Here is a 17,792-nt window from a genome sequence, read left to right on the forward strand (position 1 = left end):
GGGGGGGGACGGGGGGGTAGCCTCCTCTGCACCCTGGTGACATACCCCTACTCCAAGGCCCTGCATGTGTGGGTGGTTTTGGTGGAGCGGGAAGAGGGAGGCAGCTGGAGATGGGGAGGGAAGGAAGGGAGGGGCAAGTGACCCCTCCCCAGGGCCAGCTCCTCCACTGACCCCAGTAGGCACCCCCATACTCCGCGACCCGCCAGGGAAAGGGGGCCCAGGCCTATCCAGACCGGGGCCCAGTGCAGCAGCGCCCCCCGGCCCCACAGAGCCCGGGACAGTTCACCCAACCCCACCACAGAGAAAACTGCACCCACCCCACCATCCACTCATCTTCCAGACTACATAAGACAATAAACGCCCAGGCTGAGATCTTCTTCCACCTCTCCTGTATCTCCCCCTCCTGCAGAGAGAGCTCCTGAGGAGAGGAAAGCTCCTGCAAGATGTGACAATCTCCCCCACCAGTTGAAGAGCCCCCCAGGTGGCTCGACGCACCGGCGGCACCCTGCGCCAGGGCTGGGCCCCCATGCACCCACCCGCCCACAACCCCGGCAACACACCAACCAGGACCCAAGCCCCCGAGGCCCGGCCAGGGCCCCAGCCCAGAGACGGAGCACCCCCAGAACCTCACGCCCATCCCGGACCCACCCAGGCACATTGAGTTTTAATTACTTTGTTGACTTTCCCATTTCTGTTTTGCCAACTCATCAGTTCAATAAAAGGCTCGCCTTTTGCTCAACTCCCCTTCACTTTCTGTGTTTGCATTTTCGGTCCTTGTTCACCACACTCAACACAAGCAGGTTGAACCACGCAGCAGAAATGTGTTACATTAAGTTATTTTGAAGTTGATTTCTATATGAATACAGGGAGACATAACTTTACTGCATGTACAAAATCTCCATTTCAGGACTTCAAGTGGAATTCTACTTTTTTAAATTTTGTTTGCATGCTAGTATTTAATTTTATAAAGACACAGTTTAATCAGTTCATCTAAACAAAAAAAAAAAACCATAAACACAATATTGCCTCTGCTTTGTTTATCTGTTGCTGTTGTTGTGACATCTTAACAATGCTGTATATGATGTCTTCTAGGATGTCCTCTCCTGGAGCTTTACCTCTTTCAAATGACCCAAAGCTAACAGCAAAAGAACTCAATACAAATTCTCTATTTGAACCTTTAATCGAAATAAACGGTGAAAGAAATTCTAAATTTGTAATGTGAAACAAAGTTACTTGCGGAGACTTGAAGTGTAAATACAAAACAAATGTAATAACTGCCTAGATCATTCCCTAAAACCGAACCACACATGTAAAATTCAGATGTAATTTTTGATATTTAATGGATCGGATTACATTTTTTATTTCTCTCCGATATCCGATCCAGTAATTTAGGTCACTATCGGACCGATACCGATACGTAATATCGGATCGGTCAATCTCTAGTTACAACTGACCCACATTACAACTATCCCCGGCCTCCCCTACATGTGTAATTTGTAGAAATGTGACGGATAAATTGTAATGGAGAAAAAACATATATAAAAATAAATAAGAGTGTATTTAAATGTATAAATGATAACATATGTAGATTATCATAACCACACATCTGAAATGCAGTTTTATAACTCTCACCTTCAGGTTTCCTGTGAACACATCGTCTCACCAGCAGAACCAGTAACACCAGTAGAACAACAACACAGACTGATCCAACACATGACAATGCAGGAAGAAGATAGGAACCAGGAGGAGAGGTGGATGTAGGTGGAGGTGTGGTGGTGTGTTCCCCTAAAACAAAGCAAACACAGTTATTAAGTTGTCGTCACATTGTGAATGTTGAAAGCTGCAGAAACACAGACAGGTGAGTGTGTCACCTGTGACAGTGATCCAGCTGGATGGAGACTCTCCATGACCGCTGATGTCACACTTGTAGAGGCCTTCATCAGACCTGGAAACATGCTGGATGGTCATGTGACCTGTAGGCTGCTTCCTGATGAGGGAGCCATCTTTATAGAAAGCAGCTGGGAGGTTGGAGGGAGTGGTCTTTGTTTTACAGAGCAGAGTGACGTCATCTCCCTCCATCACAGGGAGGACAGGACTCTGCAGGATCACTGATCCACCTCAACACAGAGACAAACTACAGCATTTCATCCATTTACACACAGCTTCATCAACACTAACTCCACACACTCAGCTTACCAGTGACTGTCAGGTTAACCATGTTACTGATGGGACCCTCTCTGGACTCACACCAGTAAACTCCACTGTCAGAATGGAAAATATAGCTCATGTCACATGAAGAATTAGCTGGTTTTCCCCACCCATCTCTGCACTGAGACCTCTGTTGTTTGCTTGTGTTTCTCCTCAGAGTCCATCCAGCAGAGCTGTCGTCCTCCTCACAGCTCAGAGACACAAAGACTCCTTCAAAGAACTGAGAGCTGCTGGGACTCACAGTCAGACGAGCTGTGAGGGTTAAAAGGAAAAACTGATGATCTGTTAAGAGTTTTTTTTTTTCTTTCAAAAAGCAAAAAGAGAGTTTCTGCAAACATGAACCCAATCAGGTCATATCAGTGAGCATTTCTCAGGTTTAAACTGTGACAGAAGAAGGTTACTGACCTTGGTTTGTTGTGCAGCTCAGCAGTGAGATCAGAACTAAAAAGAAATGACACTCAGGTTGATTTGAGGTGAACATAAAGAACAACTCCACACAAACAGCTGACAAACACTTGTAACTCTCTGAAATATCTGCTCATTTTCAATTTAAAGCCAGCAACATGTTTCAATAAAGTTCGAATAAAAGCTTGAAAAATGTGCAAACCTAAAAAGCTGCCATTCATCAATTCCAGCTGTCACAGGGTGTGTACAGCTTGTCAGTCTAGTGAAGACCATCATTCACACCCATTTTAGCCATTTTAGAATCACCATTTAACCAAACATGTCTTTTGAATGTCAAGGAAACCTACACAGTATTGTGGTTCCTGTGTCGTTGGCAAGGTATTTTGAGTTTTGTGTTTGTCATGATTTATTTTTTTATTATTTATTTTTGGATTCATGAGGTAGCTCACATTCTAGTGTAATATTATTATTACTATTATGTATGTGTATGTATGTATGTATCTATCTATCTATAGATATATACAGTGGGGCAAAAAAGTATTTAGTCAGCGACCGATTGTGCAAGTTCCCCCACTTAAAATGATGACAGAGGTCAGTAATTTGCACCAGAGGTACACTTCAACTGTGAGAGACAGAATGTGAAAAAAAAATCCATGAATCCACATGGTAGGATTTGTAAAGAATTTATTCGTAAATCAGGGTGGAAAATAAGTATTTGGTCAATAACAAAAATACAACTCAATACTTTGTAACATAACCTTTGTTGGCAATAACAGAGGTCAAACGTTTACTATAGGTCTTTACCAGGTTTGCACACACAGTAGCTGGTATTTTGGCCCATTCCTCCATGCAGATCTTCTCGAGAGCAGTGATGTCGCCGAGCAACACGGACTTTCAACTCCCGCCACAGATTTTCTATGGGGTTGAGGTCTGGAGACTGGCTAGGCCACTCCAGGACTTTCAAATGCTTCTTACGGAGCCACTCCTTTGTTGCCCGGGCGGTGTGTTTTGGATCATTGTCATGTTGGAAGACCCAGCCTCATTTCATCTTCAAAGTTCTCACTGATGGAAGCAGGTTTTGGCTCAAAATCTCACGATACATGGCCCCATTCATTCTGTCCTTAACACGGATCAGTCGTCCTGTCCCCTTGGCAGAAAAACAGCCCCATAGCATGATGTTTCCACCCCCATGCTTCACAGTAGGTATGGTGTTCTTGGGATGCAACTCAGTATTCTTCTTCTTCCAAACACGACGAGTTGAGTTTATACCAAAAAGTTCTACTTTGGTTTCATCTGACCACATGACATTCTCCCAATCCTCTGCTGTATCATCCATGTGCTCTCTGGCAAACTTCAGACGGGCCTGGACATGCACTGGCTTCAGCAGCGGAACACGTCTGGCACTGCGGGATTTGATTCCCTGCCGTTGTAGTGTGTTACTGATGGTGACCTTTGTTACTTTGGTCCCAGCTCTCTGCAGGTCATTCACCAGGTCCCCCCGTGTGGTTCTGGGATCTTTGCTCACCGTTCTCATGATCATTTTGACCCCACGGGATGAGATCTTGCATGGAGCCCCAGATCGTGGGAGATTATCAGTGGTCTTGTATGTCTTCCATTTTCTGATGATTGCTCCCACAGTTGATTTTTTCACACCAAGCTGCTTGCCTATTGTAGATTCACTCTTCCCAGTCTGGTGCAGGTCTACAATACTTTTCCTGGTGTCCTTCGAAAGCTCTTTGGTCTTGGCCATGGCGGAGTTTGGAGTCTGACTGTTTGAGGCTGTGGACAGGTGTCTTTTATACAGATGATGAGTTCAAACAGGTGCCATTCATACAGGTAACGAGTGGGGGACAGAAAAGCTTCTTACAGAAGACGTTACAGGTCTGTGAGAGCCAGAGATTTTCCTTGTTTGAGGTGACCAAATACTTATTTTCCACCCTAATTTACGAATAAATTCTTTACAAATCCTACCATGTGAATTCATGGATTTTTTTTTCCACATTCTGTCTCTCACAGTTGAAGTGTACCTCTGGTGCAAATTACTGACCTCTGTCATCATTTTAAGTGGGGGAACTTGCACAATCGGTGGCTGACTAAATACTTTTTTGCCCCACTGTATATCCTCCTGACTACCAGGAAAAAAAATGTTGTCCAATCAAAAAAAATTTTAAATCCCTCATTGTTTGATTTAATTAGAAGACTGAAATTATTTTTTGGGAAAAAAAAAGATATCACATGTCCACTGCAGAGGACATTGGAAGGCCAAACGTGTAAAAATGAACTTTGATGGCAAACATTTGCTTCAACTCTTCACCAAGGAGAAGTTTGTAGTGGTTTCTTCCACAAATAGTCACTGCTATACTGAAGCCACGAGTTGGTGATTGCCAGATCAAAAAGTAGAGAACTGCACATACTGTCAATTTCTGAGTGCGAGAGACCATCCTGTAGAAACTCAACATTTGGCAACAAGGTCCACGTATTGGTAGTGTACTCAGCAATTGCCAGTGGCTTTGGCACATGGACCTTTGTTTTTCTTAGACCATCTTGTGCGTCTGTCCTGAGGTTGATTGCCATAGACAGAGGATGCCATGACAACTGGCTTGTTGTCCAACCACTTAATGACAGCAAGTTCAGGTCTGAGTACCATCCCTGATGCTCCTCCTTCTTTCTTCTTCAAGAGCTTATTCCCTATGATCTTCTTCATCAGACAACTCAAGATCTGGGTTTCCCTCATCAAACTGCAATAAATTTTTTTCTGCTTCTAAAAAGTACTCCTTTTCTAGTCATTTAAAAAACAGAACAAACTGGAGGAAATGACTACAAATGTCCACTATGGAGGACATTTTTTAAACACTTCAATACTATACTAAAATGAAGTTAGAATTAAGCATACTATGTTTTAATGTGTTATTAAGAGACTTATTTAAAATATGTTAACAACATTTACATATACCACAGTGTAGTCATGTGTCCACTGTGCAGCTGTGTTGATATAATGAGTGAATGATTTGATCTTTTCACTGCCTGCTGTGTTTCCTCGACTCCTGAGCAAAGATAAAGAGTCAGTTCAGACCTGCAGTTGGTCCTTGTGGTGTTTGAACTTGAATTCAGCCTGATTTGTTTTTCATGTCTTCTCCTCCATCATCAGTTATCAGGAGAGCAGACAGTCAAAGTACAAGAATTCAAACAAACACAGAGATTCTACTTACAGAGCAGACACAGCACAGATGTTTCCTTCATCGTCCTTCTCACTCATTTGAGCTTTTTTTCATTTCTGTCACTGACACCAAGTAAAGCCCGCCCTCTTCCTCTGAGCACCAGCTTTCTATTGGTTCAAACACAGAGGTCGGGACTAAATTCTTTTAAAAAAATCAAGTTATAAACTACAAACATGTTAATTTTAACGCGATGAGGTACCTCAGACATTCTGCACCGTAACTGTGTTATTTTTGTCAAATATTTAAATTGATGATCTGAAACATTTACGTGTGAAAAATGGTAGGTAATCAGGAAAGGGGGGGCAAACACTCACACCACTCTATAAGATCAAAGGTCACACCTAAGAAAAGAAAACCATCCGTTCAACAAACAATTGTTGCCTTGTTTTGTTTCCACCATGTTTAAGTGTGAACTCACATCTAGTTCAGAGTGAAATTTTACAAGAGCAGTGTCATGTGTCTCGCCTCTGTCAGTGCGCTCCAGGGCAGCTGTGGCTACAATGTAGCTTACCATCACCAGTGTGTGAATGGGTGGATGACAGGTTGTGTAAAGCGCTTTGGGGTCCTTAGGGACTAGTAAAGCGCTATACCAAAACAGGCCATTTTACCATTTACCATCACTTCAATTTATTCACAGCTTCTAAGCAGATTTCCACTCTGTCATCAGTTTTCATCATCTCGTATTCCTGTCAGATCGTGTGTGTTCCTGTCTAGCTATCTTTGTGAAGACCGAAATCTGCATTCATTCTACTATACTTGTGAGAACCAACACTCACTTGTGAGGACACACTCGCGATCCTCTCAAATTTGAAGGCCTTTTTGAGGCTCAAAATTTAGTTTTTTTTAGTCAGGGTTTCAATTAGGTTATGGTTAGGTATAAAGAGGGTTTGATTTAGTTCTCTTGTGTTAAAGATTTTGGTGCACAGTCCTATGGGCCGCTGGGTCATCATCATCCATACTCTCCTTTAAAGCTCCCGATCAACTTTTTTCTGCTCCTCTTCTCCTTCCCTCAAAGGTCCTCTTTGGTATATACTGTAGACGTGCCTTCTAATTGACTGGTCCTTGTATTAAGTTACTGTGTAGATATTCAGCTTATGAGTTAACGGGAAGAGCGGTATGTTAGGTATTTTAGTACCATGGTAGCATTTACTGGATATTGTTTTATAGTGACATTATGCAGGAAAACTCTGTCATTCAATAAGGCCCCTTTGTTTTAGTTATTTTTCTCTCTGACCCAAGAATTAATGTGTAGGACTCACAGGCTGGTACCCCAAGGTCGAAAACACCACAGAGATGAGACCACTTCCTTACTCCCATCCTCCCTTTTTCTTTATCTCCTGGAAAAGGCTCGTTAAAGGCTAGGTGGTTTGTTTCAGAATTCACTAATGAAAGAACTCTGTATTTTATGTCTAGGAGTGTATTTTGCTGGGATGATCATAAATTATAGCTGAACTGATAAACTACACACAGGATACTTCTTTGCTCACAAGGCAGGAAGACGTTTCCTTATTTGGTCTGTACCGGTTTGAACTGGGAAAGCTGACACACGAACCTTTTTTTTCATCTATATAAACTGCTGTGTATCAAATAAACCTTTGAGTTGATTTGGGAAGGCAACCTGAAGCAGTCTGTGTTTCCTTGTTCTCCCAAGCTGCTCCCGGCGCTGTAACTAACCCAGCTGAACGGCATACCTGAGTGTTACTTTAAATAATTAGGAATCTTAGAAGGAAAGGACAAAACTCTGCTTATCGCTCACGCCACGGAGGAAACCCGGGACGGCAATTTCCTTCAATTTTGGTGTCAGAAGTGGGATCCCTGACGGAAGGTAAATATGCGTCTTTCATATTTATATAAAGACCTATTATACCTCTCTCAGTGATTGATCCACAAAGAAACGGGATATGCTGACGAAGTTTTACTTAGTGATCCAGAGAGATACACTGACGACTTCCTCAGTCCCCGAATAAAGTAAATTAACCCTTGTGTGGTGTTGGTGGACACAGGAAGTTGCCTGTTGTCTTGAATATTTTAATTTTGTTTAAAAAAATAATAATAATTAATTGTTTAATTAAACGTACGTTAAAAAGTGAGAAGTTGCTCACTTAGAAAAGTGACACAGGGAGTTGCCTGTTGTCTTAAATACTTCTCGTTAAGTGAGAAGTTGCTCACCAAAGAGTGACACAGGGAGTTGCCTGTTATCTTGAAACGTACGTTAAGAAGTGAGAAGTTGCTCACTCACAGAAAGCTAGTAAATAATTAAATTTAATTTTGTTAAAAAAAAAAAAAAAAAACGAAAGAAAACTGAAAACGGGTCTCACAGACCCGATTACCATACAAGGGTTAAAAGCAGTAAATTAAAAGCAGAAAGACACAGGAAGTTGCCTGTTGTTTTACGAGAAGTTGCTCGTTAAGCGAGAAGTTGCTCGCTAAGTGAGAGTTGCTCACACAAACAAAAAATTGCTAGCAATAAATTTAAAGTGACCTCAGCTGTGCCGCAGCGAAAACACTAACATAAATCCTCCTAGCGTGTAAACCCCTCTGGAAATCACTGAACATGGGTCAGAATAATTCAAAGACCACAGACAGGTCCGATAAAAATCTAAAGTACCTGTAAAACCAAAAATTAATAAAATACAAAATAAAGTCTCAAATAACGGCTCAGTATAACTCCCATTTCCGGTTACGTGTAACCTACGTCCGCGAATCGGTGAAGACGTCCATGATCACGTATCCAGAACATGCGGGAGTGCTTATGTGACTGACTTTGTTTACAACTTAAGAAGTTCAATGCATTCTAATTTCTTTTCGGAGCCTTATCCCGAACGATTATCGCCAGAAAACAGGTCAGTAGAAATGTTGAATATCATTTGTGATAAGAAAAGTAGTCTGCTTAAAAAGTCCTGTAGAAAATACATGATAGAATGCCGCGACGTGATACATCAAATGTTACCGCTATGGACAAAAAGAGGGTAAATAATGACAAAGTCGCCGATTTCTTTAAGAATCTAAAGAAATTCCTGCTAACAATGTCCAGAGACAAAATTGACTTAAATGCAGTAACTATGTGTAAACAGAAGCCTGATGAATCCATCCTAGTATTCATAAAACGCTTTATGCACTGTTGGACAAGCTAGAGGTGCAAATTCAGCTCAGTTTTCCAGCAGCCGCAGACACCCAAAGCAAAAATGAATTTGTGTATTTCATTTAACATAAAGGGTGAAATGTTTGCTGACACTGATAACAGCTTATGTTTTCTCTGCCCTATGTACCGACATGATGGAGAAGGAACATCCTCTGTGTCAGCTGGACCCTCAGCAGAGAATGAACTCAACATCCTTTTTGTCCGGTACTCTATGTCACACACTGTGCCAAAAAAAAACGTGTACAGACGCCACTAACAGGTAATCCCATGACTGGGAGCCACACTTTTGTTTCTCTCACACTGTTCAACAACATGATAACTGCTCACACAAGTGAAGGTCAAACAGTGATTTTGTCACATAACTCAGACATAGTTTATGACATAACTACACCATGTCGTCACATAGATCTAACCTACCCTATCCACTGTACTATTTCTGCAGTTACATTGCCAGCTGAATACCAGAATATGACATTATGGTCAAAAAGTGAGAATGATATATGATTTATTGACTTTATCACGTACACCTATTAAAACACAACGAGCCAGTATATGTCAAGCAACATCCCATTTCTGCCGAAAAAGCCGCAGCTCTAGATGTCATCATAGGAGATTTATTGACTACAGGAGTAATAAAGCCCACACTCCTGTCAATCCTGTGCCAAAGCCTAACAAACCTGGCGTATGGCGTTTCATACAAGACTTAAGGCAAATTAATGCAGTCAACATTCCTCTGCCACCTCTCGTTTCAGATGTTCACAGCATATTGACATGCATTGCATACACATTTTCCCGTGGTGGATTTATGCTCCGCTCCTTTTTCTCATGAAGACACACAGCCGTTATTTGCATTCACACATAGACATAAGCAGTACACTTGGACTCGTTTGCCCCAAGGCATGATAGACAGCTCTGCTGCTTTCTCAATGGTGCTTCACTCCTCCAGGGCTGCACCCTGATCCACATGTGGATGACCTCCTCCTCTGTGCTGAAAGTGAAAAACTATGTCAAACTGCTACACACATGCTTCTCCAGCACCTCCAAAAGACTGGCCACAAAGCATCAGCAAAGAAAATGCAGTACTGTCAGACTTCTGTTCAATATTTGGGATTCACACTGTCTCACGGAAAACGTTCCATGACTGCAGACAGGGTCAAAGCTGTGACCTCCGTCCCTCGTCCCACTACACAGAAGGAAATGTCGTCCTTCTTAGGCATGGTGAACTATTGCAGACAGTGGATACCAGACTGTTCTTTTCATGACCACATTCTGCGTGAATGCTGCAAAAAAGACAAGCCTCCTCGAATACTGTGATCCACAGAAATGACTGTCTCTTTCAATGCATTACAGGGAGTGCTGACCTCCGCCACTCAAAGGTGCTGCCTGAATTGTTCAGGAATGCCGGCCTGCCTGAGGGCAGTAGTAGCTTGCTCTATCATGATAAGGGACTGCGAGAAGCTCACACTCTAACATGACACTATTCTATACACCAATCACCAGGTCACGACCATTCTAGCAAACATAACTAAACAGCATATGCAAATCTCACTATAAAAGCGAGCAGCACACCTGATTCGCCAGCACATTTATTGATCCTATGCTGTGTTCTTCTGACCGACAGGATGGCTCAGACAGGCTTGACGTTCATGACTGCATGACACGTATACAGGAATCCACAGCACCACGTCCAGATTTAGAGCAAACACCTATCTCAGACTCAGCCACGGTTTATGTGGACGGGTCCTGTTCAAGGCCGAATGACAACTCATTTCTTTGTGGCTATTCAGTGGTAACAGTGCCTGACATCATACTAGAGGCTCACTCATTACCATTTCACTCAGCACAAAAAGCAGAGCTCATGGCTTTAATACGCGCCTGTGAGCTACATTTGGATAAGCATGTGACGATTTGCGCAGACAGCCGCTATACATTTGGCGTTGTGCATGACTTTGGCACATTGTGGAGACAAAGAGGATTTAGATCTGCTGATGGAAAATAAATTGCTAAATTGTGATTTTGTTCAAAGACTTTTGCAGGCTATACAGCTGCCATCGGCCGTTGCAGTTGTAAAAACGAAAGGACACAGTACAGCTGACACAGACGAAGCAACAGGTAATGCTTTAGCAGACGTGACAGCCAAGGCTGCAGCTGCATCACAGCTCCCACCTCCGCAGGAAGTATTATCTGTGCCCCTACAGCTGCCACTTGTTACACTCCCAGACTATTTAGACACAAATGTTGATTTAAAATTCATACAAGAGCAAGCCTCTGCATGTGATTACACCTATTGGGAGAATAATGACTGTACCTTAGATGACAGAGATGGCTTATACAAAATCTTAAGGGTTTGATTGCCCTCCCATATTCCCTGATGCCAGTCCTTGCCCGACATTTTCACTGTGTGGGTCATGTCGGACAAAGAGGGGTAATAGGGGCAATAAAATCAAGATTTGTAATTGAGAAAACATCACACGCAGTAAAACGCATATTAGCAACCTGTCTAACATGTGCGCGAACTAATGTAGGTAGCTCAAAAGCGAAACATCAGCATTTACCACAACCAGATTTTCCATTTCATACATTACAAATTGATTTTACACATATGCCAGCACAAGGAAGCATCAAGTACTTACTGGTAATAGTGGATCAATTTAGTAAATGGGTAGAAGCTTATCCAACCTCAAAAGAAACTGCAGAAGTAGTCTGTCAAAAGTTGAGCAATGAAATAATACCCAGATTCGGAATACCTCACCAGATTAACAGTGATAGAGGATCTTCATTCACATTAGAAGTAATTCAAAAGTGTGCTAAAACTTTAATGACCTGTGTCAAATTACTTACTCAAGTCCTGTGTGAGATTAGAAGGACTCAATCTGCAGTAACCAAATTATCTCCATTTGAAATAAGACTATTTCCAACACCATGGTCAGCTTCCAGAGGGGCACCGCTAGTAGAAGGTGATGTATATTGCATTGTCCACTGATGTTCACAACCTGATAGAAAAACTGAATAATAACTATCAGAAAGTTTGTCTCTCTCAGCTTTTCCCCTCCACAGTTCCACCAGTGGAGACAAGGAGATGCATGTTGGAGAAGTCACTAAACCCAAGGACACTCTGGGAGGCCGCGCGTGTTCCAGCCCCCAGGCTTTACTGGCAGTGACGAAGAACCAGCATCCTCACAGACGGACAACCTCAGTGGATTCATGCCAGCAGGGTTAAGACCAGCCCAATCGGACCATCTCAGGCGTCGGATCAAGCAGACGACATCTCCGGCGAGCCAGCGCCCGGAACTAGAGCACACACGGGTAGATGACATCTCAGGCGAGCCAGCGCCCGGATCCAGTGCACACACGCAATCACTGATTAACACACAACGTCTGAAAGAGCCACAGCAAGGTACTCGAACATCCAGCAGGAATAGAAAGCCAAAAGTACCACATGATGTCTAACCTGATAAAGCTAGACTCACTCCATCCTGATAATGAAGAAAATGAAATGCCCATTGTCATCATACGGCGCTTATTCGATGTCTCTCGAACCTGGGACCAGGCCAAAAGACAACTGAGTAACTGTTTTTCTTATATACTTTCTTATATATTTAGGTTATTTATCATATCTATCGCATTAACCTTAGGATTTCTCTTTGCTATTTTGTATTGTAAACTGCAACCATGTTCACATTTCTGCAAGCCACATTTTCAATGATAACCCATATAGCTACCAGTACAGCCACTTCAATGTATTTGCAATTAGCACAAATTGATCCTGAGGATGTGCCAGATGTTACCAATGATGTTCCTGATGTGTATATTGAACATTAGGTTGTGAACTATTACATTTTATGATTTGCTTTTTATATTATGTTATTACATTTGTGATTTTTCCTTTCTATTTGAGTTATTATTTTTGAAAAATAATAAAAGAGGGGAACTGTTAGGTATTTTAGTACCATGGTAGCATTTACTGGATATTGTTTTATAGTGACATTATGCAGGAAAACTCTGTCATTCAATAAGGCCCCTTTGTTTTAGTTATTTTTCTCTCTGACCCAAGAATTAATGTGTAGGACTCACAGGCTGGTACCCCAAGGTCGAAAACACCACAGAGATGAGACCACTTCCTTACTCCCATCCTCCCTTTTTCTTTATCTCCTGGAAAAGGCTCGTTAAAGGCTAGGTGGTTTGTTTCAGAATTCACTAATGAAAGAACTCTGTATTTTATGTCTAGGAGTGTATTTTGCTGGGATGATCATAAATTATAGCTGAACTGATAAACTACACACAGGATACTTCTTTGCTCACAAGGCAGGAAGACGTTTCCTTATTTGGTCTGTACCGGTTTGAACTGGGAAAGCTGACACACGAACCTTTTTTTTCATCTATATAAACTGCTGTGTATCAAATAAACCTTTGAGTTGATTTGGGAAGGCAACCTGAAGCAGTCTGTGTTTCCTTGTTCTCCCAAGCTGCTCCCGGCGCTGTAACTAACCCAGCTGAACGGCATACCTGAGTGTTACTTTAAATAATTAGGAATCTTAGAAGGAAAGGACAAAACTCTGCTTATCGCTCACGCCACGGAGGAAACCCGGGACGGCAATTTCCTTCACGGTATGTGTATATAAAAATAATATAAAAAAATTCCTAATGATTAGGGTTAGGCATTCGTTTTGAATGGTTAGGGTAAGGGACTAGGGAAACCATTATGTCAATGAAGGTCCTCACTAAGATAGCTGAACGGGCGCATGTGTGTGTGTGTGTGTGTGTGTGTGTGTGTGTGTGTGTTCCTCGACTAATTTCACCTCATAAAATGTGCCAACATGAGTTCAACAGGTCAGAACATATTTCACAGCAACATAAACAATCAATAAACATTAAAACTAGTACCAATGTTTGCAACGTTTTATTAAAAATAAACAAATAAACAGAAATAAAAATAAATAAACAGCAATATATGAACAAGCAATATTTAAACAGAAGTTACAGACTTCAAAGTCTCGTAAATGGAAGGAAAAGTCAAAGCTTCACAGATCAGAGAGGACAGATCTCCCTCTGTAGCTGCTTGGAGAAGATTTTTCTTTGATTTCATAAAATCTACCACAAAGCTTACTCAGTAATAGCTGCTAAACGGATCCTGAACATTATTAGGCAGATTATTAATAACCAGATTATGACACAGTGTTTCTGTACTTGGTTGAGTGTCTGTAATTATCTGTGACTGTGGATCTCTGCATTGGTTTGTTTGTTATGAAAGGTTTCCAATAACTTTCAGTCCAGTCCAGTTTACACAGGGAATCTTGTTTGTGTTCTTTAGGACACTTAACATTGACTGATGAATTATTCAACCATAAAAAAATAATATAACAAAAACAATCCTTACTCAAGGGAGGAACCAGTTCTGTGCCTATGGATAACAGACAACAGGCACTTTGTTACCTGCAGCCAGTCACAAAATTGCATATTTAATCAATTTCTTTAATTAAATATATAATAATTATCAAAAATGACACTTTGTCAGTGCATAAAATATTATTTATGCAACAACAATGTGATTGTAAATAAGGTATCAGCTAAAAACTCATCTCGTTAAGGGCTGCAGTCGAGGCTTTGTCATGGTTTGAAGTTGCATTTCAGTGGTGTTGGAGAAATTGTTAGAGGTGATGCAATTATGAACACAGAAAAGTATCAATAGATTTTGATCCCCGTGTAATACCATCTAGAAAGAGTCTGATGGGCAGCAGATACATTTTTCAGCATGACAATGATCCCCAAAACATTGCCAGTGCAGTAAAATCATACCAGGATATGAAAACATGCAGTTGAAAAGTATTAGTCAAGAATTTGCTTTGATAACACCAAATAGGCTCTCAGCTTGTTAGAACGTTTTTGCATAAACCCTCTATACTCACACGTTTGCACGTTTTAATAAAAGTCTGCAACTAATTCCAAATTTCCAAGCAAAATATAAAAACAGTGGTGGAGATGCTGTGCAGTACTTTTCTACTACTATTACTGCAAAGTATTATTATTTACAAAATACCGAAGGCCAAATATATTCACACACTTAGTAAAACAGTGTAGGCTTTAACACTTTCAACATATAATATATATCATCTTATGCTATTGACCTACTGAATAAAAAAACAAAACAAACAAAGTCATCACTTACAGTTCAGTCTAAGTGATATTAAAGAATGTGTTTGTTTTTATAAATCCCTGCCAGTCTCAGGCTGACAGATCAGCAGGTCCTGCTTCTCAACCTGCTATTTTTTAAAAAACAAATTGGATGTTGGGCAGTTTAACTCCATTTTACCATAGTGATGCTTCTCTTACCAAACATCATCATAAAAACTAAAGACATTTCAAATATGCTGCAATTACTCAGGCGGCTAGTATGGACCCTGACTCTGCGATTTATGTTTTCTGTAGATTAAAAATCCAACAACAGCAGAAACAAGAAGCACAGCAGAAACTGGCAGACCAACTTTCAGTCCAACAGATCCATCCTCCTTCCCTCCATCCTCCTTCCCTGCCTCCTTCCCTGCCTCCTTCCCTCCATCCTCCTTTCCTCCATCCTCTGTGTCTCCTCCTGTGTGACCTGCAGGTGAGAAACAGGTGTGAGGTGTCAGCTGTCAGGTAGGTGATGAGTGAAGAACAGAACAGAATCCATTTCCTCTTCAAACTGCTGTCAGACATTATCTACTGCACTCTGATCACATCACTCAGACCAGCTGCTTTCTACAAAGTCTCATCAACAACATCTTTAGAAACAAACATCAACAACCAGGAAGCAGCTTCACCTCTGATCACACACACACTCAACTCTACTCACTCACCTGGAGGTACGACTCTCAGTGTGATGATGCTGATGGGGTCACCATCCTGATTTGCTCTTTTCCTTATGTTTGTTCCTCTCATGAAGACACGACACTCGTATGTTCCAGTGTCATTAATCGTCACATCCTTCAGAATCAGAGACACGTCTCCAGCCTTCATCTGTCTGTCCTGCAGATCCACCCGGTTCTTAAATGATGGATGCTGGTTAACTGGATCAAATTGTTCATCTCTGTAAAAAAGCACATATTCATCTTGCAGGTCAGCTCTGTTCCACTCTACACCTAAGATGTTGTTGTTATTTGGAGCTCGACATGGCAGAGTGACGTTCTGTCCAGATTCAGCTGTGATGATTTTTTGGTCTGAAAGAGGAAACGACACAGAGCAGTGAGGTTAAAGGTCAAAGTGCAACTGATCACTACTTCAGCAGCCAGATGGAATGAGGAGTGTATGCACATATATTAAATTATAGTAGATCCGTGCACGATATACATAAAAAAAAGAATTAAAAAAATCTTTTGTTGATGCTAAAGTACAGACATGATCATTATGACAGTAAATGCTGTTAATATCACACAGTACCACTGCACCCCACCCTACAGAGATCTGACCTTAATCTATTACTACTGACACAGAAGTCAGTTACAACCTTCATCACTCTATATTAACAAGATGTCTTCATACAGTCAATTGTTCTATTATTTTATTTACAGAATAAATAAAATATCTACACCACCTGCAGCTGATGCAGCATCAGAGTACAGTGGAGTAACTGAGTACACTTCCTCTTTTTCTTTTTTATATTGTGTCAGATATAGTCTGACATCTTTTAGTTCTTCAGATGATGAAAAACATTGAATTCATTTCATATGATGTGTTTCCTCAGATGAAACCAGCCAACAGTAAATCAAATACTTCACACTAACTCCAACATTCATCTGTAACCAGAAAAGTGAAGCTTTAATCCAGTTCAGATGGATTAACATGAACAGTCTGTTAATCCACTGAAGCTCACAGACTTCATCAACCTGTCAGATTATCTAGACTGAAAGACGTCATTTTAAACACTTACTGTTGAAGGATCTCTGAAACCCTCAAACTCTCTTCTGATCATCAGGATGGGAAAATTAAAATTACACTAACCACTCTATATTAACAAGATTTCGTCATACAATTAATTATTCTGTTATTTTATTTTTCACTGCCTAGAATTTGAGTTGTGCTTTTTTTTTGCTGAAGCTCCCAAATCTCATATTTTGACAATACAGGGTCAGTTTAATTTTAAGTCGGAAACTCAGAGGGTTGAAGGGATGCAATAAATGAGGAGATTACTGTGGATGACAGTAGCTGTGTTATATAAACACTTATACAGTGAAACATGAGCTGATAATAAGTGAACATAATGTGTGAGAGAAAGCAGCCTCTCATTATAAGACACTGTGAGTCTCTGCATGCTGCCTTTATGTAGCTACAGCTGTTTGTATACACTGAACAAAAAGCTTTGTAGCTGCATACTGACTCCTGACACTACAACACATCACACTGACACACACATTACACTTCTTTATCTCTGTGCTGGAAACTACACACAGACACCACCAAACCTCGTGATGTCTTCACACAAGCAGACAAACTGATTAAATATGAAACTAATTGTTTGGGAAGTAACTTGTAAACCAGACTGATGTTTGTTCCTCTTTATCTCAGAGGGAAACACCGTTTGGTTTATAAACCTCACCTGCAGAGACAAACACGAAGACACCGACAATCAGCAAAGTCGAGCAGAGCGACGCAGTTACAGGAAACATTTCCGTGTTTTTGTTTCTGCTGATCTGACTCTTAGTTTGTTCTAAAAGTCTGAGTCTGTTGGTATTTTCAGTTAATAACAGAACTAGAGTTGTAAAACTGACTACATGAGGTTAACTTTGAGGTTTAAATAAAGCTGAAACATTAGTTTTTCAGCCACTCGTGCAAACCCCACACTTTCG

At 41.1% G+C, this 17,792-nt stretch overlaps 2 protein-coding genes across 2 annotated transcripts; both read right to left on the reverse strand.

The window, feature by feature from the left end:
* Positions 1-1,088: 1,088 nt before the first annotated feature.
* Positions 1,089-5,926, reverse strand: LOC146713082 (Fc receptor-like protein 5). Its single transcript, XM_085437457.1, has 6 exons — positions 5,823-5,926; positions 2,614-2,649; positions 2,197-2,460; positions 1,872-2,117; positions 1,633-1,785; positions 1,089-1,135 (listed from the first exon to the last, which is right to left on the reverse strand). Exons 1-6 carry the CDS (start codon positions 5,851-5,853, stop codon positions 1,089-1,091), a joined length of 777 nt encoding a protein of 258 aa, XP_085293583.1. The 5' UTR covers positions 5,854-5,926.
* Positions 5,927-13,857: 7,931 nt separating this feature from the next.
* On the reverse strand, positions 13,858-17,792 carry LOC146713083 (programmed cell death 1 ligand 1-like). Its single transcript, XM_085452385.1, has 3 exons — positions 17,543-17,792; positions 15,807-16,166; positions 13,858-15,568 (listed from the first exon to the last, which is right to left on the reverse strand). The coding sequence occupies exons 1-3, from the start codon at positions 17,610-17,612 to the stop codon at positions 15,360-15,362; spliced, it is 639 nt and encodes a 212-aa protein (XP_085308511.1). The 5' UTR covers positions 17,613-17,792; the 3' UTR covers positions 13,858-15,359.

This window comes from Copadichromis virginalis, linkage group LG3 (genome assembly GCF_057382275.1).
Source record: "Copadichromis virginalis isolate Kocher_CV1m ecotype Utaka linkage group LG3, C_Virginalis_male_GT1.1, whole genome shotgun sequence".
NCBI lineage: Eukaryota > Metazoa > Chordata > Actinopteri > Cichliformes > Cichlidae > Copadichromis > Copadichromis virginalis.

What these genes read in the sequence shown, in the direction of transcription:
- LOC146713083 (XM_085452385.1), bottom strand. Translation starts at nt 17,612, where the DNA reads ATGTTTCCTGTAACTGCGTCGCTCTGCTCGACTTTGCTGATTGTCGGT. An exon ending in CTTCGTGTTTGTCTCTGCAG is followed by an intron (nt 16,167 to 17,542) that starts GTGAGGTTTATA and finishes TTCCTCTTTCAG; the next exon opens with ACCAAAAAATCATCACAGCT. An exon ending in ACTGAGAGTCGTACCTCCAG is followed by an intron (nt 15,569 to 15,806) that starts GTGAGTGAGTAG and finishes TCTCACCTGCAG; the next exon opens with GTCACACAGGAGGAGACACA.
- LOC146713082 (XM_085437457.1), bottom strand. Translation starts at nt 5,853, where the DNA reads ATGAAGGAAACATCTGTGCTGTGTCTGCTCT. An exon ending in CAGCTGGATCACTGTCACAG is followed by an intron (nt 1,786 to 1,871) that starts GTGACACACTCA and finishes GCTTTGTTTTAG; the next exon opens with GGGAACACACCACCACACCT. An exon ending in TGTTCACAGGAAACCTGAAG is followed by an intron (nt 1,136 to 1,632) that starts GTGAGAGTTATA and finishes TTTTGCTGTTAG; the next exon opens with CTTTGGGTCATTTGAAAGAG.